Raw genomic sequence first — 25,854 nt, forward strand, 5'->3', positions numbered from 1 at the left:
GTGGGTTCCCCCAAACCCGAACTTCTCGATGAGAAGATGGTGTCAATAGCATTTAGAGACCATTTAACCAATTCCATAATTTGTTCTTTGAGGAGCTGTGCTAAGAAAATCTCTGTAGAGTAGAGTAGACGAGACAATACGATACAGGAGAAGCCAAGCAGGAAAGATAAGGGAGGAGGAGGGAAAAGTGCGTCCGTCTTCCACGAGAGCGAAATAGGATGTAATGTGTGCATGTGTGTGTGTCTCAGTGTGTCTGTGTATAAATCAACAGTAACTCACTATAGTTCCTTTAGGTTACATTGTGGATCCTCCTGTAGATCTTTGAGCAGTTTTACTCCTGATTCTCCTGGATGATTGTAGCTCAGATACAGTTCACTCAGACGTGATGATGGATTTGATTTCAGAGCTGAAGCCAGAGCAGTAAAACCTTCATCTGTAATACTGCATCTCCTCAACCTGCAGAAGAAAATCATTTAATAAAAATCATACATCATCTTCTCCCACCTCCTCCTCCATCTCCATTCAGATCCACAATCAGACAACATCACTGAGAAATCTTCAACATGTAGAACTATTCTATTATATTAATGATAAAGTGTTTTATCTTGTGTGGGGAAAATGAGTAAAATATCAAACTCTAACACACATCAATAACAGTTTTTGTATGAATGATCTTCTGTATCTACAGTGTGAAAGTGAAGATCTTACTCCAGTATCTCCAGTTTACAGTGTGGATTCTCCAGTCCAGCAGAGAGCAGCTTCACTCCTGAATCCTTCAGGTCATTGTTATCCAGGTACAGATGTTTCAGACTGGAGGAGTTTAAACTGAGAACTGAGGACAACACTTCACAACTTTCCTCTGTTAGGTCACAACCCCACAACCTGGAGAGAAATAATCAGATCAATCAGAGAAATGAAAGACGTCACCCTGCAGCAGTAGGTGGAATCCAAGTAGCAGATGTAATAATATTACCCAGAATGCATTACAGATGAAAGTAAAAGAAGTTGAATTGATGATGCTGAATCAGTAATCATTCCAGCATGAGTGTAAAATGTGATTTCAGACTTACAGTGGATTCCACATTTTCAGAGTTTAAATGAGGAGTATTCAGTAGATCTTTGTTAGATAGTAGATAATTTAGCAACAATCACACTACGACATCTACACATTCAAAACCAAAAACCCTCCCAAACACCAACCAATAAAACCTGGGATTTCAGTTCTAGTTTAATCAATGGTGCTTAACTAATTAATCATGAGAGGAGAGAGGAGGAATCAGATTATCTGCTGTTTTTGTAGTTTTTTTTGTTTGTTTGTTTACGGTCTTAGCTTAGCTTGTTAACAGAGAACTGAACAAATGAGGTAAATCACCACAACACTCCTAATGTGTGGTACGGTGGTGCAGCTAGTACTGCATCATTTGAAGTTATTGTTAGGTGTCGCAAAACCACCCGAGACTAAGGGGAACCCAAAAGGCAGATGCACAAAGAGGCCCAAAACCAGAAGTAGTAAACAAAAACCTTTATTAAAACAATAACGGAACAAAGAAAAATAAATAACCAAAACAGACGACTGAGAACACAGGGGAAGCGGCAGGAGCGGTACTGGCGGTGCAGGGGATCTGCGAGGTGGACAGGAGAACAGGAAGCCAAGAGCGGAGAACCAGGGCGCCAGGAACGAATGAGCCAAGCCCAGGAGATGACTGGAACGCTGGGAGGGCAGGAGTGGTGGAACCAGGATACGAAGAGCGAAGGAATCAAGTCCGGGAGGCGGCAGGAACGCTGGGAAACCAGTAGCGGTGGAACCAGGATACGAAGAGCGAAGGAATCAAGTCCGGGAGGCGGCGAAACCATGGGTTTGAGCTGGGAGACATGGAAGGTGGGGTGGATGCGCATGTGGCGGGGGAGTTTCAATCGTACTGACGTAGGATTTATGATCTTCTTCTGATGTAGGGGCCGATGTAGCGGGGGGAGAGTTTCTTCGATTCGGAACGCAGGGGGATGTGAGCGGTAGACAGCCATACTGCTTGACCAGGAGCGTAGGAGGGGCCCGGTCTTCGATGGCGGTCAGCTGACTGCCGGTTGACGTCTCGAGTGCGGAGGAGGGAGGTCCTGGTGGTGTTCCACAGTCTTCGGCACCTGCGAAGGTGGTGCCCAACGGAGGGAACTGCCACATCAGCCTCTTGCTCGGGGAATAGAGGTGGTTGGTAGCCTAGGGAGGCCTCGAAGGGGGATAGACCTGTGGCGGAAGACACCAAGGAATTGTGGGCATATTCAACCCAGGCAAGGTGGGAGCTCCAGCTTTTGGGATTGCGAGCAGCCATACAACGCAAGGCAGATTCCAGGCCCTGATTAGTCCTTTCTGCCTGACCATTGGACTGCGGATGGAAGCCGGACGAGAGACTGATGGTCGCGCCCAACGCCTTGCAGAAGGCCCTCCACACCTGAGAGGTAAATTGGGGCCCTCGGTCCGACACGATGTCCATCGGAATCCCGTGCACGCGGAACACTAAATTAACCAGGAGCTCGGCCGTTTGGAAGGCTGTGGGAAGCTTAGGCAGAGCCGCAAAATGCACGGCCTTGGAGAACCGGTCTACCGTGGTTAGGATTACTGTGTTCCCATTGGATTCTGGTAGACCAGTGACGAAATCTAGGGCGATGTGAGACCATGGGTGACTCGGGATCGGGAGAGGCTGTAATAATCCCGCAGGGGACTGATGAGAGGCTTTGTTGCGTGCACAGGTGGTGCAGGCGGCCACGAACTCCTTGACGTCCCTTTCCATGGATGGCCACCAAAACTGTCTTTTCACGAGGGATAAGGTACGACCAGTTCCAGGATGGCAGGCGACGCGGGACTCATGGGCCCATTGTAGGACGGGCGTGCGAGCTGTGGCCGGGACGAAGAGGCGGGTTTGGGGTCCTGTCCTGGGGTCTGGGTCCTGGGCCTCGGTGACGATGCGATGAACGTCCCAAGTGAGTAACCCAACAACTCGACTGGGCGGGAGGATGGTTTCAGGACAGGTGACGCTTTCTTCAGAGGCGAACTGGCGAGAGAGGGCGTCCGGTTTGACGTTCCGTGACCCGGGGCGGTAGGTCATCGTGAAGTCGAACCGGGCGAAGAAAAGTGCCCACCTTGCCTGTCTGGAGTTCAGCCTCTTTGCCGTCTGGACGTAAGACAAATTTTTGTGATTTGTCTTATCAAATTTTTGTGATCCCCCTCCAGCCAGTGCCTCCACTCCTCCAAGGCCACTTTCACCGCCAGCAGCTCACGGTCACCGACGTCATAATTGGCCTCAGCTGGAGAAAGGCGACGGGAGAAGAAGGCACAAGGGTGCAAACAGTTATCGGGCCCCGCCCGCTGGGAGAGCACTGCCCCTACCCAAGTATCAGAGGCGTCCACCTCCACAACAAACTGCTTGTCGGGGTCGGGTTGGGTGAGGATAGGGGCGGAAGTGAATAAGGCCTTGAGCCGGAGGAAGGCTTCCTCGGCCTCCAGGGGCCAGGTAAAAAGAACCTTGGTAGAGGTAAGGCGAGTGAGGGGTGTTGCGACTTGGCTGTAGTTTCGAATGAAGCGCCGATAGAAATTTGCAAAACCTAGGAATCGTTGGAGCTCCTTCCGTGAGGTAGGGGTAGGCCACTCCGTCACCGCACGGACCTTGTGGGGGTCGGCCCTGACCCGGCCGCTCTCGATAATGACCCCGAGGAACTCCACTGAGCTAACATGGAACTCGCACTTCTCAGCTTTTACGAACAACCTGTTCTCTAAGAGCCGTGAGAGTACTTGGTGGACATGTGCTCTGTGTTCCTCCTGGGATCTGGAAAAGATCAAGATATCATCTAGGTAAACGAACACAAACCGATTGAGGAAGTCCCTGAGCACGTCGTTCACCAGCGCTTGGAAAACTCCGGGAGCGTTACAAAGCCCAAACGGCATCACCAGGTACTCGAAGTGGCCCAGTGGGGTGTTGAACGCCGTCTTCCACTCGTCGCCCTCCCAGATCCGCACCAGATGATATGCGTTGCGCAGGTCCAACTTGGTGAATACCGTGGCTCCCTGCAGAGGTTCAAAAGCTGAAGAGATTAACGGCAGGGGGTAACGGTTCTTAACAGTGATTTCGTTGAGACCCCTATAATCAATGCACGGCCGCAGGGTCTTGTCCTTTTTCTCCACGAAAAAGAACCCCGCCCCCAAGGGAGAGGACGATGGGCGGATGATCCCGGCGGCGAGGGACTCGGAAATATAGCTCTCCATGGCGTTCCTCTCGGCACGAGAGAGGTTATAAAGCCGACTGGTAGGCAGTGGGGCGCCCGGCAGCAGATCGATGGCGCAGTCATAAGGTCGGTGAGGGGGTAGGGACTGGGCCCGGTCCTTGCGAAAAACCTCACGGAGGAAATTATACTCCCGGGGCACGTTGGACAGGTCAACGGATACTGCAGAAGGGGTGGTGCTAGCCCTGTCCCCAGCCTGTGGAATGGCAGAGACCAGACAATTGGCATGGCAGAAGTCACTCCACGCCACCACTCGCCCAAGAGCCCAGTCGATGTGGGGGTTGTGGCGCGCCAACCAGGGGTAGCCCAGGACTACGGGGGTCTGTGGGGCCTTGATCACGGCGAAGGTGAGGGTCTCCCGGTGGTTTCCTGAGAGGATCAGGGTCAGAGGTGTAGTACGGTGGGTAACCCGGGCAATGATCCGTCCATCCAGGGCGCGCGCAGTGATAGGAGGATCAAGGGTTTTCAGGGTGCACCCCACCTGGGCGACCAGCCCCTCGTCCACCAGGTTGTCCTCGGCACCCGAGTCTACTAAGGCCTGGAGAGGGACCGAGCAACCATGCCAACAGAGGGTGGCCTGTATGCGGAGGTGGAGTTGCCTGGGAAGTTGGAGTTGCCTGGGAAGTGGGGATTGCTGAGAGTCGCCCGCCAGTACCCCCACAGCTACTGATGGGCCCCCTCTTTTGGCTAGGGCAGGGCACGCCCGCAGAATATGGCCCGCCTGACCGCAATTGAGACATTGCCCGGCCCTGAAGCGATTAGCCCGCTCCTCAGGGGTTAGCCGGGCATGCCCCAGCTGCATGGGTTCGGGCTGTGGTATAAGGGGCGAAGGGGTTGAAACAGAGCCACCAGGGGGCTCCGAGGGACCCGGCAAGACCATGGGGGAAGGAGGCGCAGGACCCGGTCTAGCTGCCCTGGATGGCCAGGGCAACCAGGGAGTGAAGGTCGGGACTATCCTCCCTTACCGCCAACTAATCCCTCAGGGAGTCGATGAGGCCTCGCTGGAAAGCCTCCCGAAGGGCCTCCTCGTTCCACCCGGAGTCGGCGACCAAAGTCCAAAATTCAATGGAATACTAAGCAACGGACCGGGAGCCCTGACGCAGGGAAAACAGTCGAGCAGAGGCGCTCCCCGAATGATCCGGGTGGTCGAACACTGTTCTGAACCGGGCAAGGAAGTCAGAAAACAAGCCCTTTCGAGGGTCCGCCTGTGACTGCACCGCCTCTGCCCAGGTAAGGGCTCTGCCCCTCAGGTGACCAATGACAAAGGCCACCTTACTGGTCTCAGTGGCGAACGTAGTGGGGCGCTGACGGAAAATGGACTGACACTGAAACAGAAAACCTCGGCACCTCTCCAGGTCTCCATAGAAGGGCTCGGGATTAGGAATGGGCGTTTCCACGGGGGCCCCTGGAACCACGGGATCCGTCGGAGGCACGGGCGGTACTACAAGAACCTGAGGGACAGCAGAAGGAAGAGGGTTAGGAGGTCCCAAACGAGCTACCTGTTGGGTCAGGTCCGCGAGCTGCTGGCTGAGTGTCTCCAGCATCTGATTGTGACGACTCAGGACCATCCCCACGGTAAGGTCCTCACCCGTTTGTGCATCTGTGGGTTCCATGTGGCCAGATTGTACTGTAAGGTGTCGCAAAACCACCCGAGACTAAGGGGAACCCAAAAGGCAGATGCACAAAGAGGCCCAAAACCAGAAGTAGTAAACAAAAACCTTTATTAAAACAATAACGGAACAAAGAAAAATAAATAACCAAAACAGATGACTGAGAACACAGGGGAAGCGGCAGGAGCGGTACTGGCAGTGCAGGGGATCTGCGAGGTGGACAGGAGAACAGGAAGCCAAGAGCGGAGAACCAGGGCGCCAGGAACGAATGAGCCAAGCCCAGGAGATGACTGGAACGCTGGGAGGGCAGGAGTGGTGGAACCAGGATACGAAGAGCGAGGGAATCAAGTCCGGGAGGCGGCAGGAACGCTGGGAAACCAGGAGCGGTGGAAGCAGGATACGAAGAGCGAAGGAATCAAGTCCGGGAGGCGGCAGGAACGCTGGGAAACCGGGAGCGGTGGAACCAGGATACCAGGAACAAAGGAACCAAAATCGTGTTGGCAAGCAGACAATCTGGCGAAGAGCAGAGGAAAAGCCGGCGTTTATATGCGGAGGTTGATGAGGTGATAAACGAGGCACAGGTGAGTAGAGTCCGCCCTCCAACGATCCATTGGCTGGCTTCCGCAGCGAACTCCGGGAACAGTACCGCTCCAAGCCGCTAGGGGGAGAAGGGAGCCAAACAGGAAAAACAAACGCAAACACTAACAAGAACAAAAACCGACCGGATTAACGGGGAAATAAATTAACGCGGAGGAAAACAAAACGCCAAACAGATAAAAACAAACCACCGGGGAAAACGAAAGTAAAAAGGTAAGAGCTGAGCACTGAGTTTTGATGTAAACACGTTTTTAATTATGGCTGAACAATTCATTAAGGGTGGATATCAAATAATAATGTTTAATTTGTATGTTAATTTTAACTGTAACACTTTTAAACATCTACAATTAACAAATAATAAAATAAATATATAAACTTGACAGCCTCCATATTTTTTATCTTCCCACACAAACTACATGAACACGATCGATTCAGGTAACCGAGTTTGATCTCAGTGAAACCTTCTGCCCGAAGTGCATTTAAAAGCAGCATCTGTCCAGGGTGTGTTTCCAACTTGTGCCTTTTTTTTCCCACTACACCCCCGACCAGGATGAACTGGTTAGTGTTTGTCTGTTTATTAGGATTTTTAACATCATGTTTTACACACTTTGGTTACATTCATGACAGGAACGGTAGTTCTGGTGAATGTTTGAATACACTGATGAAGATAAACTGGTTACACAAGATTCTTTAGTTCACAAGTTCAATGTCAAACACAGTCATGGACAATTTAGTGTCTCCACTTTACCTCCCTTCCATGTTTTTGGTCTGTCAAAGGAAACCGAAGCTTCCAGAGGAAACCCATGCAGACACAGGGAGAACATGCAAACTCCACACAGAAAAAACCTACACCGCCCCAACTGGGAATCGAACCCTGGACCTTCTTGCTGTGAGGTGACAGTGCTACCCACCCAAATGGTTAATGTAACTGAGTCAATGAGTCAGGATGTATTAAACTTTGTGTTCATGAAGAACCTGATTTAGTTCCTCAAATTAATTTCAGAACATTAAACTGCCAGCTGTTCAGAGTTAAAATGCTAGGTCAGAGCTAAGTTGCTAAATGAACCCGAGAACTGATGATTTCTGGTTAAAATCTCTCAGTCTCAGGATCCTGAACCAGCAGTAGAAGTTTTCTGGTGCTTACGTTGCTGTGGAATTGATCACAGATGAATATAAACAGGTTACTAACTTGTAGCTAAAGAACGTTGCTGTCGCATCTGTAAGTGTCGCCAAATAAAAAGCTAATCCTCACAAAGTAATTATATTCCTGTATAGAAAAACACTGAGAAGATAAAAATAGCAGCTATGAGTTCTTTTAAAGCTGAATCACATTTTTCTTCATCCATGATAAATTCCTACAGCAGGTTCAGCACCAGAAACTCAGGTGCTGCTAGTTTAGGATCTAATCTCAGGTAAGTTAGTGAGCTACAGTAAAGAAACAATCAGGATAGGATGTGATGATGTATGAAGACTCCAAAGAGTCCCAAACAAACCATCTACCAAGGTTCAGCTTTTAATAAAATGATGTTTCAAAGTGAAACAGATCTTCTGTATGTACAGTGTGAAAGTGAAGATCTTACTCCAGTATCTCCAGTTTACAGTGTGGATTCTCCAGTCCAGCAGAGAGCAGCTTCACTCCTGAATCCTTCAGTTCATTGTTATTCAGGTTTAGATGTTTCAGACTGGAGGAGTTTAAACTGAGAACTGAAGACAGAACTTCACAACTTTTCTCTGTTACATCACAATCCCACAACCTGGAGAGAAATAATAGATCAGTATTTTCTCTTTATTAATTACAAACACAAAATTGCAGTTTCAGCTCTGAATAATGTTTAAAATGCTCACTCTATACTGTAGAGTCTAATATGGAGAAACACTTTACATTGTTTTATTTATTTATTTATTTATCAATCATTCATTTACTTAATAATTCTGAATCTTCCCACTGTTCACTGTATTTCTCACAACCAACATAAGTAACATAATATAATAAAAAAAAAAAGCCTGTTTACACTAACTGTGGCTCTGTGTTTGTGCACAAAATCATTTTACTCCTGAAAAGAAAAGAAAGTAAAAGAAACAATCCTGCTAGGATGTGATGAGGTATGATGACTCTGAAGAGTTCTAAACAACGTCCTCTAAATTCATTTTCTTGTTTAAATGATGCTTTTAATTAGAACAGATCTTCTGTAACTACAGTGTGAAAGTGAAGATCTTACTCCAGTATCTCCAGTTTACAGTGTGGATTCTCCAGTCCAGCAGAGAGCAGCTTCACTCCTGAATCCTTCAGTTTATTGTTACTCAGGTTCAGATGTTTCAGACTGGAGGAGTTTAAACTGAGCACTGAGGACAGAACTTCACAACTTTTCTCTGTTAGATCACACCACACCAACCTGGAGAGAAATAATCAGATCAGACTACATTGCAGATAAAAGTGAAAACAGTTGAATTCATGAATCAACCAATAGCAGGACTGCTCTACTGTACTGATTTACAAAGGGGTGGAGCTTCACATTTCTACACAGTCTAAAATAGTGGAAGCGCTAAATATAGCCGTGTAGTGACTGAGAATTAGACACTGTTACCCACTGATTATAAATGACAACTTGATCTTCATCTCCATTGTAAAACATAGATGAGAGTGACTGTGTGTGTGTGTGTGTATGTGTCAAAAGTGTATGTTCCTACGTCCTTGCAAGTGTTTTCAAGTAGCACTGGATCCACCGTGGTCCTGACCAGTATGAAGTGGTCAATCATTTGATCCAAATTAAATGTACATTCCATAATTACTCACTATTTTACTCTGTAAAGGTTTCACTCTCACTGCTGTATTTCACAGCACAACTGGGAACTAATTATTATCAGGAAGCTCTACGTAGAAACTGCTGTCACTAATATTCAGGGTTAGAGGTACAAATACTTCTGCTCCTGCTTTCAGGTGAAATTCTACATTCTGTATAAAACTAGTGCACGAGTCTAAACATGTAATTTACACGTCATGTTTATGTAAACTGAGCCCTTTTTTTTCACGTCTAATTCATGATACGTGGAATAAATTATTATTACAGTGTTCTCATCAAAGTAAAATTCATTCTCCTGAAAATAGAATTACACATCAGTACATAATTCCCTCCATGCTAACATACTCAGATCTCAGCAGTGAACTAGTGTACTTTACTGCTGCACCACCTGAGCGCCCCCTTCATGCTAACATATTTAAAAAGTTTGTCTATTATTAATGCATTTCTCTCTTTATTACTGAACTTTACCATTTAGTCCTGATGTTTTTGGAGCTCTGTGGTTGATAATTTTCACTATTTCACATCATATTATATACTCAAGTGCAAGTTAGTAGGTGGTGCAAAAACAGTTAACATTATTATTTAAGTTATTAGGACCCTACTGACAGGGAAGCTCAAGCTCTGGTGCCTGCAATTTGGACTTCTCCCTCGGGTAATGAGGCCACTCACTATCTACAAGCTCCCAATAACAACTGTGGAGAAGATGGAGCGAACCATGACTTCATACGTGAAGAAATGGCTCAGCGTCCCACGCTGTATGACTAACATCAGCCTCTATGGCAAAGGGGACCTGGAACTGCCTATCACGAGCCTCACCGAATAGTACAAGTGCGCTAAAGTAAGACTCCAGATGACTTTGAAGGACCACCCTTTGATCACACTGATGATGTGTCCCAAAATCCTGCTAGGATGTGATAATGTATGACGACTCTGAAAAGCTCTTAACAAAATCCACTAAATTGATATTCCGGTTTAAATGATGTTTCAAATTAGAACAGATCTTCTGTATCTACAGTGTGAAAGTGAAGATCTTACTTCAGTATCTCCAGTTTGCAGTGTGGATTCTCCAGTCCAGCAGAGAGCAGCTTCACTCCTGAATCCTTCAGTTTATTGTTATTCAGGTTCAGATGTTTCAGACTGGAGGAGTTTAAACTGAGAACTGAGGACATAACTTCCCAACTTTCCTCTGTTAGATCACAATCCCACAACCTGGAGAGAAATAATAGATCAGTATTTTCTCTTTATTAATTACAAACACAAAACTGCAGTTTCAGCTCTGTGTAATGTTTAAAATGTTCACTCTATACTGTAGAGTCTAATATGGAAGATACACTTTACATTGTTTTATTTATTTATTTGTCAAATATTCATTTATTTAATCATTCTTAAACTTTCCACTGTTGACTGTATATCAAACATCCAAATATATTCGTAATGTTGTATAATTATATATCTTTTTTAATTCTGTTTTCACTAACTGTGGCTCTGTGTTTGTGCATGTATTATAACATATATCTACAGTGTGAATGTGAAGATCTTACTCCAGTATCTCCAGTTTACAGTGTGGATTCTCCAGTCCAGCAGAGAGCAGCTTCACTCCTGAATCCTTCAGTTTATTGTTACTCAGGTTCAGATGTTTCAGACTGGAGGAGTTTAAACTGAGAACTGAGGACAGAACTTCACAACTTTTCTCTGTTAGATTACAATCCCACAACCTGGAGAGAAATAATCAGATCAATCAGAGAAATGAAAGACGTCACCCTGCAGCAGAAGTTGGAATCCACGTAGCAGATCTAATAATATTACCCAGACTGCAGTGCAGATGAAAGTGAAATTGGTTGAACTAATGATTCAGACTCAGTAATCATTTCAACATTGTCTCTAAAAGTGTGTGTGTGAGTGTGTGTCCCTGAGATGGTTTATTTGTTTATGCTGATTGTTTCCCAGGATTAAGTGATTAGTGTAAATAAATAAATGTGAATAAAACTTTGTTAAAGTGAAGATCTTACTCCAGTATCTCCAGTTTACAGTGTGGATTCTCCAGTCCAGCAGAGAGCAGCTTCACTCCTGAATCCTTCAGGTTATTGTTACTCAGGTTCAGATGTTTCAGACTGAAGGAGTTTAAACTGAGAACTGAGGAAAAAACTTCACAACTTTTCTCTGTTAGATTACAATCATCCAACCTGGAGAGAAACAATTAGATAAAAATAAAAACAGTTGAATTTATGAATCAACCAATAGCAGGACTGCTCTACTGTACTGATTTACAAAGGGGCGGAGCTTCACATTTCTACACAGTCCAAAATAGTGGAAGCGCTAAATATAGCCATGTAGCAACTGAGAATGAATACAATGTTACTCACTGATTATAAATGACAACTTAATTTCCATCTCCATCCTAAAACATAGATGAGAGTGACTGTGTGTGTGTGTGTGTGTGTCGCCAGTGTGTGTTCCTACTTCCTTGGAAATGTTTTTGAGTAGCACTGGATTCACCATGGTCCTGACCAGTATGAAGTGATCCAATAATTTTATCTAAATTAAATGTACATTCCATAATTACTCATTATTTTACTCTGTAAAGGTTTCACTCTCACTGCTGTATTTCTGCACAGTACGACTGGGAACTAATAATTATCAGGAAGCTCTACATGGAAACTGCTGTCACTAACATTCAGGGTTAGAGGTACAAATACTTCTGCTCATGCTTTCAGGTGAAATTCTACATTCTGTATAAAACTAGTGCACGAGTCTAAACATGTAATTTACACGTCATGTTTATGTAAACTGAGCTCTGTTTATTCTACATCTGATTCATGATACTGTCGTACAGCAAAATGATCTGATTTTTATTACAGTGTTTTCATCAGAGTAAAATTAATTCTCCTGAAAACATGATTACACATCAGTCAGATCAATTCACTCCATGTTAATATCCTCAGATCTCAGCAAAAGTGGTCTAGTGTACTTTACTGCTGCACCACCTGAGCTCTCTTTATTACTGAACTTGTATTCACCATTTAGTCCTGATATTTTTGGAGCTCTGTGGGTTATGATTTCCACCATTTATCATCAGATTTTATATCAGAATCAGAATCAGAATCAGAATCAAAATCGGGCTTTATTGGCCAAGAATGCTCACACATACAAGGAATTTGTTTTTGGTTACACAGATGCTTGCAGTGCACGAAAAAAATACAGTAAAGACAATCTTATTCACACAGCTCACTCTCTCTAACACACACATTCATACCTGTAAACATAGAAAACATTGTAAACATTTAGCATGTGCAATTTACATTGTAATTTTAAAAAGGTGCAGTTTTGTGCAATATAAAAACTATAGAAAATATAAAAATATATAAATATGAATGGAAGTAAAGGTGAAAATCCTGTGTATGCCATTACATAAATGAAATAGGTAGTTTTTGATGTGCAAGTGTCCCAAGTATTAACAGTACAGTAGTGTTCAATTGTTCATGAGCGTAATGGAGTTTGGATAAAAGCTTCTCTGTAGCCTGGTCGTTCGGGTCTTCATGTGGCTGAAGCGTCGGCCTGATGGAAGGCACCGAAACAGGTGATGGCCAGTGTGAGACGGGTCAGTGATGATTTTCTCTGCACGCTTCCTGGTTCTGGAGGCATGCAGGTCCAGCAGTGTGGGCAGCTTTACACCGATGGTCCTCTCTGCAGACTTGATGATGCGCTGCAGTCTCTTGGTGTCATGTTTTGTGACAGCGCTGCCCCACACTGTGATGGATGTGGTGACGATGGACTCTATGATGGCTGTGTAGAACTGCACCATCAGCTCTTGGGGTAGGTTGAACTTCCTCAGCTGGTACAGAAAGTACATCCTCTGTTGAGCCCTCTTGATGATGGAGTTGATGTTGCTGTCCCACTTCAGGTCCTTGGAGATCGTTGTGCCCAGGAACTTTTAGGACTCCACAGCCATCACAGTCCTGTCTAGGATGGTGAGTGCTGGCAGGGTTGGGGGGCTCCTCCTGAAGTCCACGGTCATCTCCACTGTTTTTGCTGTGTTCAGCTCCAGATTGTTCTGACTGCTCCAGAGGACAACCTGATCAACCACCTGTCTATAAGCAGACTTATCACTGTCACTGATGAGACCAATGACTGTAGTGTCATCTGCAAACTTCAGGATTTTAACAGAGGAGTCCATGGAGGTACAGTCATTTGTGTACAGCGAGAAGAGCAGTGGGGAGAGTACACAACCCTGTGGGGAACCTGTGCTGATGGTTCGGGTCCCTGAAGTACACTTTCCAAGCCTCACCTGCTGTTTTCTGCCAGTAAGAAAGTCAGTTATCCACTGGCAGGTGGAGGCTGGTACGCTGAGTTCAGCCAGTTTGCTGTGTAATTGTCCTGGAATAATTGTGTTGAAGGCTGAGCTGAAGTCCAGGAACAGAATTCTTGCATAAGTTCCCAGGTGATCAAGGTGTTGGAGGATGAAGTGGAGACCCATGTTCACTGCATCGTCCACCGACCGGTTGGCCCGATAGGCAAATTGCAGGGGGTCTAGCAGGGGGTCCGTGATTTCCTTAATGTGGTTGAGAACCAGTCTTTCAAAGGACTTCATGACCACAGAGGTCAGGGCAACAGGTCTGTAGTCATTTAGTCCTGTGGTAGTTTGGGTATGGGTATTATTGTGGAGCATTTAAAACAGGTTGGAACCACACACAGCTCCAGTGATCTGTTGAAGATTTTAGTGAAGACAGGTGCAAGCTGGTCTGCACAGGTCCTCAGGCAGGAGGGAGAGATTCCATCAGGACCTGGGGCCTTCTTGACTTTCTGTTTTTTAAAAAGTCTCAGCACGTCTTCCTCGCAGATCTTCAGGGCAGGCTGGATGGGTGGCTGATAGTCAGATGGGTGTGAAGTGGTGTTGGATGGGAGCTCGTTGCTGGGCTGTTCAAACCTGCAGTAGAATCTGTTAAGGTCGTCGGCCAGTTGACGATCTCCCATTGTCTGTGTAGGTGGCCTTTTGTAGCTGGTGATGTTCTGCAGACACCTCCAGGCGGTTGATGGCTCATTTGTGGACATCATGCTGCTTAACTTGTTGGAGTAGTTCTTCTTTGCAGCCTTGATCTCTTTGGTTAGGGTGTTCCTTGCCTGGTTGTACAGCGCCCGATCCCCACTTCTATATGCTACCTCCTTAGACCGGCGCAGCTGTTTCAATTTGGCATTAAACCAGGGCTTGTCATTATTATATTTAATGCGAGTCCTGGTGGGAACACAGATGTCTTCACAAAAGCTGATGTAAGATGTCACAGTGTCCGTGTATTCATCCAGGCTGCTTGTGGCATCATCAAACACACACCAGTCTGTTAATTCCATGCAGTCCTGAAGCCTTTCTTTAGCCTCATTAGTCCATTTCTTCACCGTGCTGACCACAGGTTTGGCACACTTGAGCTTCTGTCTGTAGGTCGGGAGAAGATGAACTAAACAGTGGTCAGATAGTCCCAGTGCTGCACGGGGGACAGAGCGGTACGCACCTTTAAATACAGTATAGCAGTGATCTAAAATGTTGCTCTCCCTGGTGGGGCAGGTAACATGCTGTCTGTATTTAGGTAGTTCGTTGTTAAGTTTTGCTCTGTTAAAGTCCCCTAAGATGATGAAAACAGAGTCTGTGTGTTTGTGCTCGGCGCTGAGGATCTGATCAGCGAGTGCGCTCAGTGCCTCGCGCGCGCACGCTTGAGGTGGAATGTAAACAGCAACAAGCACAACTGATGAAAACTCCCGCGGACAATAAAACGGTCTACAGTTCAAGAAAAGTGATTCCAGATTAGGGCTGCATGTTCTCATTAACACTGTCACATCTGTACACCAGCCTTGGTTGATATAAAAGCAAATTCCGCCGCCTTTTTTCTTGCCGGAAAACTCCGCGTTGCGGTCTGCTCGGTGGAGATGAAAGCCGTGCAGGTGGAGCGCGCTGTCCGGGACGGAATCAGTGAGCCAGGTCTCAGTGAAGCACAGTACAGCAGAGAGAGAAAAGTCCTTGTTGGTACGGTTTAACAGTGAAAGTTCGTCCATTTTATTTCCTAAAGAGCGAAGGTTTGTCATATGGATGCTGGGTAGCGGTGTACGAAGTCCGCGCTGTCGGAGTTTGACGAGCGCTCCGGCGCGCTTCCCACGTCTGCGCATCCGCCTGCGTCTGCTCAGGAGCGCAGCCGCTCCGCTGACCAAAATGTCCAAAAAACTGTCCGAAAATGAAAAATCAGGAAATATACCTGGTGGCATGAGCTGCCTAATGTTCAGCAGATCTTCTGCGCTGTATTGGAGTGTGTTTGGATCACACATGCCATAACAGACAAACAAAAACAAACAAAGCACTACGGAGCTCCTAACCAGTGTCGCCATCTGCGGCGCCATCTTGGAATGAAGTATAATTAGTATTAATAGTATATATAATAGTATTAATAGTATAAATAGTAATATTTAGTATAATTAGCAGAGTGCAAGTAAATCATGCAGAAACAGTTTGCATTATTATTTACGTTATTAAATTAGATGTTAATTTCAGACACATTTTAAGATCAGACTGCAACACTTTAGTTCTGCACCTTCTCAGCTTCATAAATCTAATCATTAGTGTTTGTGTGATAAACTCATGAATCAAATGTTTATCAATAAATGACTCACTTAGCTCTTTTTGATTCTTTCACCACTGGCAGCATCTTCAGAAGACATTCATGTGATGGATAATATTTCCTCAAATTAAACTCATCCAGCTCCTGATCTGAGTTCAGCAACACAAACACCAGAGCCGACCACTGAGCAGGAGAGAGCTCACCGGGATCAATAGAACCTTCTCTTTTCAGGTATTGCTGGACTTCCTGCACTAAAGAATTATCGTTCAGTTCATTCAGACAGTGGAACAGATTGATAGATTTCTCTGGAGAGGGATTCTCACTGATCTTCTCCTTGATGTACCTGACTGTTTTCTCTTTGTTGTAAGAGCTACTTCCTGTTTGTGGCAGTAGGCCTTGTAAGAGAGTCTGATTGGACTCCAGTGAGAGACCCAGGAGGAAGCGGAGGAAAAGATCCAGGTGTCCATTCTCACTCTGTAAGGCCTTGTCTACTGCACTCTTCAGAAAGTCAGACATAGAGTTTCTAAAGATGTTAAAGAATCCAGTGTTTTGCTTCACCAGCACATTTCTGTTTTTGTTGATGAAGGTGAGAAATACATATAAAGCAGCCAGAAACTCCTGAACGCTCAGGTGCACAAAGCTGAAGACCTGACCCAGGTGCAGCCCAGCCTCTTTTTTGAAGATTTGGGTGCAGACTCCTGAGTACACTGATGTGTTTTTGACATTGATGCCACACTCTGTCAGGTCTTCCTCATAGAAGATCAGGTTTCCTTTCTCCAGCTGTTGGAAGGCCAGTTTTCCCAGTGCCAGTATCGTCTCACTGGTCTGGTGAGGATCAGGGTCAGATTTCCCATGGTACTTTTTTTCCTTATGTTTTATTTGAAAGATTAGAAAGTTAGTGAACATTTGAGTCAGAGTTTTGGGGATCTCTTTCCCCTCGGTTCCATCCGGAATTCTCTCTAGAACAGAGGCTGAGATCCAGCAGAAAACTGGAATGTGACACATGATGTAGAGGCTTCTTGATGACTTTATGTGAGTGATGATTTTACTAGCCAGGTTCTCATCACTGATTCTCTTCCTGAAGTACTCCTCTTTCTGAGGGTCACTGAACCCTCGTACCTCTGTTACCTGGTCTACACACTCAGGAGGGATCTGATTGGCTGCTCCTGGTCGAGTGGTCATCCAGAGGTGAGCAGAGGGAAGCAGGTTCCCTTTGATGAGGTTTGTCAGCAGCACATCCATTTTTACTGACTTTGTTACGTTACACAATCGCTCATTATTTTGAAAATCTAGAGGAAGTCGACACTCATCCAGACCATCAAAGATGAACAAAACTTTATAAGCATCACAGTCTAATAATGGCAGACCTTTTACTTCTGGGAAAAACTGATGAAGAAGTTCCATCAGACTGAGATTTTCCTGCTTCATCAAGTTCAGCTCTCTAAAAGGAAGTGGAAATATGAAGATGATGTCCTGATTTGCTTTTCTTTCAGCCCAGTACAGAATAAACTTCTGCACTGAGACTGTTTTTCCAATTCCAGCGATTCCTTTAGTCAGCACAGTTTTGATGTACGAGTCTTTAAAGAGTTCGTTGCATTTGATGGGAATCTCCTTTGCTGTTGATCTCCTGGATGCTGCTTCAATCTGTCTGACCTCATGTTCATTACTGACATCTCTGCTCCAACCCTCTGTGATGTAAATCTCTGTAAAAATCTCATTCAGAAGTGCTGAGCTTCCATGCTGGGAGATTCCTTCACTGATTCTTTTAAATTTCTCTCTCAGGTTGGATTTGAGTTTTTTGTGATATACAGGGACTAAAAGTTCTAATAAACAGAAATCAATAATTATAAAATTATAAATAAATCAATAAATTATGAATCAATATTTTACTAAATCATCAATAAACACAGTATAGAATTTATTCCTTTGATAAATAATAGATTCATTTCTAAAGTATTTTCTATTTTTTTTAAACAATATTAATATAGGATTTTTTCTTTTAAATTATAATGGATTTGTAGAGATGTAGTGATCAAAATCATAGTTAGAATTCTCATCTAATATCAAGTACTTGGTGCTCATTAAACATTACATAATAGAATTTAATGACAAATCAAAAGCCTAGATGATTCTAGAACCAAGATAAATATGGAAGAATTTAATCTAATGTTAATAATTTAAGTATTTAGGTCTCTTACTCCTCTGCAGGGTGTTAGCAAGGTCTGTCTGGTTCATGATCTTCAGAACATTCAGTGTGATCTTTATCGCCCCCTCTCTGAAACTACTCAGATCTTCCACATCCTTTACCTCCTGCTCAGAGCATGCTGGGTAATCTTCATTCAGGAGCTTTTTGAACTTGTTAAGCTCATTCTTTAACATGTTGATGACTTTAAGCTCCAGTTCCTGTTGAGAAATTTAGAGGAACAGATCATCACAATAAGCACCATGAGGTAATAAAGATGAGTGATGTGGCCATATAAAGAGTGATGTTGTTTTTTTTGCATGTCAAGTTCAGTAAATGAATAAACAGTAATTGTACATTAAAATGTGCTTAAGTTTTAAACTGGTTTTAAACATATGGCAAAAATCAAAAGATCATTCAGATCTAAAAGAACCACAACATCTAAGGAGGGTCCAAAATCAACATAAAATTATTCATCTTCCTCAAAGTATTCATTTAGTCAAATCGGCAAACTAGATTAGCATTATTATACAAACCTCAAAAACAGATTCCAGCTGAGCTCTGTAAGTACCATTTAATTTCTCCTTTTGTGGTCTGTAAAAAAGACAAATAAGACACTATTGAACACTAGCAGGTTCTATCATCCTGTTATTGAAACATTTCCTAGATGATTAGTATTTTTAAGAATGAATTGCTTAGTGGAGTTTAATAAATTAATAAATTTGATTAGGAGAAACTTGAAGTAAAAACACTGCAATAAAGCACACGATTATACTGACCTCAGATCAGGAGAACACCCTCCATCTTTAAATTGAGGTGGTGGTCCCTTTGAGCAGTCACTCTTCATGGAGACACAGATGGGTTTAGGTAAATCTGGTCTCTTACCCTCCATCACACTGGGGAACAAGCAAAACCAAACATAAAGGAACACAAAGGAACCAATAAATGGGTGAATGTTTAAATCTGAAATGTGATTCTTCCATCCTAATTCAGGTTGAAAACATTGTGGGAAATTCAATAATAAAAATATATTACATTTAGAGGATTTAATATATTTAGAAATAGAAACAAAAGCTATAGGATTTTGGTTTTAGCTTAGTATTTTTAGTACAGTACACTTATTACCATTACATTAACCAAAACCAACAACTTCATCACATGTTTCAGAAATCTCTTTATCCTGTTTTATTTAATCGCGGGTTTGTGAGTTTGTGTGGATGAGAGAAAAAACACAGTAGACCTAAATAACGGTGTTAAATATGAGGCATGTTCAGACAGTTTCCTTACCGAAAAAAATAAAATCAATCCTAAACATTTTTACATCAAATACGGATTAATAACATTTACATATTACAACTTTATATTCACAAACTCACCGTGATTTTCTAGAAAACTTTATATTTCTCTCCACATAAACTGAAGAGCTCACTTTTACTTTAACTCGATGCAGCCTTCAACTGCTCCTTCAAATCTGCAACCTAATGAGTTCAAAGTCGCGAGTGTAAGCTAAAGCTATAAAAGAGAGGATTTGAGTTCTTAAACAGACATACAGAATCAGACAGTAATAAAAACTAATATTTTTGTTCTGTGTGAATGATAATATTAAACAGCCTTTATGTGTTACTAAAGAAGAACAGAAATGCAATATTTATTACTTTAAAAAATGTCTACAAATTAAACCCTACATTTACAGCATACGCTTTTATCCAAAGCGACTTACACACAATGAGCGGAACATGATGAGCAATTGAGGGTTAAGGGCCTTGCTCAGGGACCCAACAGAGGCAACTTGGTGGTGGCAGGGCTTGAACCAGCAACCTTCTGTTTACTAGTCCAGTACCTTAACCATTGAGCTATCACTGGCCCTACACTCAAACTAGAAGCCGCCCTTTTATTCCCACATTCCAAACTCTCATTCTGCTTCAAGTTCTGTCAGAAAATACCTGCTGTCCTCTCATACAGTCTTCTGCAAAGGTGTGCAACTCTGATCAAATCTTAATAATCAACAACAACATCATTTACAGAAAACTGATTTAATGATGGCATTTCCTGCACATTTAAATGCACTTTCTCTGCTTATATTATATTTATATTGTTGCTGTATGAAGTATACAGGTGCAGAATGAAGTATACAGTATACACTAGTGCACTATTTAGTATACAGTATCTATTGTTGCTGTATGTAGTGTACAGTATATACTGGTGCAGAAATAAGTATACACTAGTGCACTATTCAGTATATAGTATGTATTGTTGCTGTATGTAGTATACAGTATACACTAGTGCGCTATTCAGTATACATTATGTATTGTTGCTGTATGTAGTATACAGTATATACTGATGCAGAATGAAGTATACAGTATACACTAGTGCACTATTCAGTATATAGTATGTATTGTTGCTGTATGTAGTATACAGTAAGTTGTAAGTGTCTGCTGAGTAAGTAGCTTTACCTTACTGAGTGTTAATGGGTAAAGAGACAGAAGGACCTTTAATCTTTTATACATGATTGTTGCATTTTATTCTAATTTTATAATGAATGTATTTATGTAACAATCGCCAACTGTGTCTAGAAAGACAGATGTTTTACACGACTTATCCTGCTGTTCTGTAATTATTTTCTTAAATTAAATCATTTCACGTTTTCACAATCATTTCACTTCTACACTGATTTGATCTTCATTATCTATACAGGTGATTTAAGATGTAATATCAGTTTATGATTTTTTCTTACTCTTCTGTAGTGCTGACAGTCTCCTCATCATCTTTTATCAGATGCACTTTATTCTTCTGCTCATGACAATAAACACATACACAACAAGATTTTAAATTCATGCACATAAATGCAGCTTCATTCTGTACTAGTTTTAATTAAAAAAAATTAAAAGTTTAAAAGTTATTTTAAAACAAATGCAAATGGTTATTTTTAATTTTTAAAATATAATGAACAAAACAGATGAAAAATAATATGTATTTGTATCTTACCTGATTAAAAATAAGTAAAGGAGACATGGTGTTGTGCAGTGTAAGTTAAAGGTGTTTCTCTGTTAAGCGTGATGCTCTTACTGTAGAAACAGAAGAAAAGCTGCTGCTTAGTTTCTTATTCACACAGAGCAGGAGAATCAACACATGACGTCATAATAAGCCAGCGTGCTTCAGGTGCCTCAGCGGCTCCACCTGCTGCGCATGCGCTGTTTGAGTCTGTAAACGTGGACCGTTCACTCTGCCTCCTGCGCATGTGTAAACTTTCTCAGCACTTTTTAAACCGCTCATTTATTTAAATACAGACTGTCAGACAAATATCATTAAAACTTCACAACCAGAAAATACTTTCACTAACCTTTTATTATTAAACCACTTTGTTTTTGGAGATATTTCATGTGTATAAATACTTCTCAAAGCTGGATTTATATTTCATGTTACCTCCTGTAAAGTAACACATTGAAGCCAGATTTATACTAGATGTGTTTTTCTTTGCCTATAGCACAAGTAACTTGTCCATCTGTAAAGGTAATATTATTACTGAGGAGTAGATTCACATTTTGGTGCAACTTCTATGCACCGAGATCAGGATAATTTGACGTTACATTTACATTTTACATTTTCAGCATTTAGCAGACGCTTTTATCCAAAGCGACTTACACAATGAGCGGAACACGATGAGCAATTGAGGGTTAAGGGCCTTGCTCAGGGACCCAACAGTGGCGACTTGGTGGTGGAGGGGCTTGAACCGGCAACCTTCTGTTTATTAGTCCAGTACCTTAACCACTGAGCTATCACTGGCACTGGCACGTTAGATATTCGAGATTCACAGTTTGTCTTGCAAAGTTAGGGAGAGTCTCAAAAGTGATGACTGGTAGCAAAAACCGTCCATTTGCTATTCAATAACTGCTGAATCTAATGATTGATCTTCTTAAAACCAAACAAGAATGGTGTAGAAAATAAAAGGTGTATAAATATTTGACAATAATCACCCACAAGTTTTTATTAATTAATGCAACATGTACATTTATTTATGGTGATCTGGGATCCCGACCACATTTAAACCATATTTCATTAAAACTGACAGTAAAGAGTGTGATTAGGTTTTAATATTGATGTCTTTGGATTCGGCATGTATTGTAACATCTACTTAACATGTATATTTATAAATCTAATTTTAATAGTATTTATCTGTGATACATGTGAAATCTGTAAATATTACTGTGACAGTAACAAGACTGTTGGATTTTGGATGAAAGGTCACACTTAAAAAATAATAATTTCAATAGCATTTATATTGTGTTACATAGGGCATTAAAAAAGCTGTGAACTGTGGCAGTTATCATGCAGAACCTCTAGAATTAAACACTTTAATAGCACTTGATATCTGGAGTTTTAGGCACTGAGGTTTTAGTTTGCAATGTAATTTGAATACTAAACGCTCCATGCCCAAACTTCAAGCTGTACACCTCTAGTGACCCAAAAGCACAAGTAAAGCTGGCACAATATAATAAAAATCATGTAAATAAGCCACAGAAGTTTTTGGATACTGTTCTGTGTGAGTGATGAAAAACAACTGTAATGGATGAAAAACAACTGTAATGTTTTGGGCCTACAGATCAGCAGTATGACTGGAGGAGGAACAATGAAGCATTCACATAAAGGGCACCCTGCCTACAGTCATTAGACCTTTTAACAGGCCAGTGATCCAGGGCATACATCAAAGGCTTGGTTTCAGAAGAAGTCCTTGAGGATTGTGGAATGGCTGTCACATGAGCCTGAATATTTCTCCAAAGAAAGGATCTGAAGATGGCAGTTGCAGCACAAAACCCCAAAAATATTATTGAACTGCAAACTCATAACAGCAAAAGGTGCTCTACTGCAGGGTTTTTTAAACCTTGGGTCACTAAAAAATGGGCACAAACACAAAATAAACGTGTACATGAACGCCTCCTGTGGAGGCTTTATGTAACATTCTGTAAACCATTGTTGGACCAGATTACCACCATTTTTATTAATTAGGCTTATTTTGTTTTTGTTTCCCTTTGATTAATTATTTGTGTTGCCTGGGTTACACAAAACATCAAGGACAAAATGTGGGTTGATTCCATATTAATCTAAGTCAATCTCCACCCTCACAAGCAGGGGTATCAAAGGTCTACAGGTGGGCTGGAGTGGACATTGCCCACTCAGAGTTAAGATTGCCCACACAAAGGAATCATCTGCTCATTCAATAAAAACTCTCTGTTATAACTGTTATAGGTTGGTCACTCTGTGTGTGGGCTGATATCTCTGTTTCGATTGTGACTAGTCATATATCTAAATAATTGACATTGTGTGTATATGCACCATCCTATGTGATGCCAGCAATGTGATATTATGGATAATCAGACAGAAATTAATGTTAAAACTGCTATCAATGCCAAGTGCTTCATAAACGAAAATAATATGCTCGAACTGCAGCCATCCCTGGCTTCATCCTGGCCCAGAGTTGCAAATAGAGTTGAGGTCCATTCTTGCCCGGCATATCCATCAACTCTCTGTTCACAGTGGATCTGTAAAAGCTGCAGAGGAGCTGCTGTGGCAGATTGAATTCAGTTAATTTAAAAAAAACAAGTTAGATTTTCAGACCTGATTACTTCAGAGTTACATAATACCTTTAAATAATGGCAATAAAAATTTAGCTGATATTACAATAAAAATCTTGTGAATGAATGAAATATTTTGGCTTGACAAGGAAAAATATATCAGTTGGCCATTTTCTGATCATGTAAGAGTGATGTACACATTGATATCAAGTAAATTCAGTCTATAATTGCATTTTTGCAATTTGACCATACTTCTGTTAATGGGTTTGAATTAAAATAATTTATAATATTAGTATTAATAATAGTAAGTAGTAGTAATATTCATATAAAATAATATTTTTCAGACCTTAAAAGGTCTAATATAAAAAGGTAAACAGAGAAAATGTAACAAACCTATCAGCAGAAGTTGAGTGAAGTCAGCAGATAACTCTAGTAGTGGTAAGTTAGTAACATCTGATCTGCATTACAGTTAAAACTCAGGAGCTCACATTTAAACAGCAGCTTTGTGACGTCACAGTAAGGTGTTCTATAAAGCGGGGAGTAAGAGGGGTGAAGGATCAGTTGTGTTGAGACCCCCCGCAGCGTTCACTGTGTTTTCTTTCTCTCTCTTAAAACTATATTTATTATATTAAATATGAAGCGTTTATGTGGAATCTCTCCGCTGGACTGAGGGAGGTGAACTTGCGCCCCTGCTGTTCGTGTCCGGAGCCGCTACTGTCACCGCAGGAGTTTATTATTTCTATAACAGCTTCACCGATCAGCAGCGGAGGAAAATGATGGAGGATGAAGCAACACAGACTCATCCTGAAGGTAATGAAAGTATAAACGGTGTGTTCACTAAAGAAAACAGTATGATCACACACACGCACACACGCACACACGCACACACACACACGCACACACACACACATGTACCTGTACATATTACATATAGTGTAATACAAAACAGTTGTCGCCCTCTTGTGGCACGTTTGGAGAATTGTTAATAAAAGTAAAATAATATGGTAATATTATATCAGGACAGTTGAAGTCTAGTTGTTAAGGTACTGGACTAGTACTCAGAAGGTTGCCGGTTCAAGCCTCACCTCTGCCAGGTTGCTACTGCTGGGCCCTTGGGCAAGGCCCTTAACCCTTAATTGCTTACTCTGTATACTGTTCCAACTGTAAGTCGCTTTGGATGAAAGTGTCTGCTAAATGTAATACTAGAGCCTGAAATCCTTGTAATGTTGCCCTCTTGTGGTACTTTTTGAGAATTTTAAATAAAAAGTAATATGATTTGGTAAGATGAAATCTTGTGACCATGTTAATCCTTTCATGCATGAATTATAACAACATGAATCAAGACTTTTTTCCTACATGCTTTAATTGTCCTTTTAGGCTGATAAAACTATTGAATTGCTTTTTTTATTCTAAATGTAATTAATTAGGTTCATGTGTCCACTCATGCATTTGAGTTTCACCAAGAGTGACATTTCATTAACAGCCAAATGTATAGAAAAATACATTTTAGAAATAAATAAAGTCAAATACAAATATTTAATGATGCACAACAAATGATATCATGTTTTAACATGTACTAAACCAACTATGAAAAAACATGAACAGTCCAAAGCCCTGTGAAAACAGAAAAAAATGAATTGGTTTAATTGTAAAATCTATTTATGATACATTAGCCAAGCTAAAAAGATATTTCACGCAATTGTACTTGGTATATTGCGTGCATAGAGCATCTTGGCATTTGTGTGCATTTTTTTGCTTTCTTAAGCTGAGGCCAGTAGTTTTCAGGCCCAAATCTGATTTCAGTACATATCATGTAGTGGTCCATTAGTCCATAGTTCTAATTCATGGGGAAACTGAGATACCATTCCTACTAATTCTTGGAAAGGAGAAAGGCTAAGATGATGATCTTGATCTGTCATTTCCCTGAAACTTTCTTCTGTTCTCAGAGCTGCATGTTTTTGTGGGAAAGTCATTCTATGTTGAATATATACACCTGACTGGATACATTTATCACACCCAGAATAACCTGTGTGGGACTTAATACCCTTGACAAAGGCTCTTGCTGGTGCATCACAGATAACTGCACTCACTTTCAGGAACAATCGTTTCCCATTATGCATAAATCCTGATTGTAACTGTTTCAGCTCTGCAACAACCTCTCCCAAATAATCAGTTAAAGATGTTGGCTTTGAAACTCCACCATAAAGAGCTATTAGGAAAGGCTGTCTA

The 25,854-nt window shown here is 42.2% G+C and overlaps 1 protein-coding gene across 1 annotated transcript; it reads right to left on the bottom strand.

The window, feature by feature from the left end:
- Positions 1–278: 278 nt before the first annotated feature.
- LOC134328330 (NLR family CARD domain-containing protein 3-like) lies at positions 279–21,067 on the bottom strand. The gene is made up of 10 exons (XM_063009434.1): positions 21,041–21,067; positions 20,790–20,845; positions 18,835–18,951; positions 18,592–18,649; positions 18,072–18,276; positions 15,926–17,696; positions 10,819–10,992; positions 10,313–10,486; positions 8,696–8,869; positions 279–456 (listed from the first exon to the last, which is right to left on the bottom strand). The coding sequence occupies exons 1-10, from the start codon at positions 21,065–21,067 to the stop codon at positions 279–281; spliced, it is 2,934 nt and encodes a 977-aa protein (XP_062865504.1).
- Positions 21,068–25,854: the final 4,787 nt, after the last annotated feature.

The sequence above is a fragment of the Trichomycterus rosablanca genome, chromosome 15, assembly GCF_030014385.1.
Source record: "Trichomycterus rosablanca isolate fTriRos1 chromosome 15, fTriRos1.hap1, whole genome shotgun sequence".
NCBI lineage: Eukaryota > Metazoa > Chordata > Actinopteri > Siluriformes > Trichomycteridae > Trichomycterus > Trichomycterus rosablanca.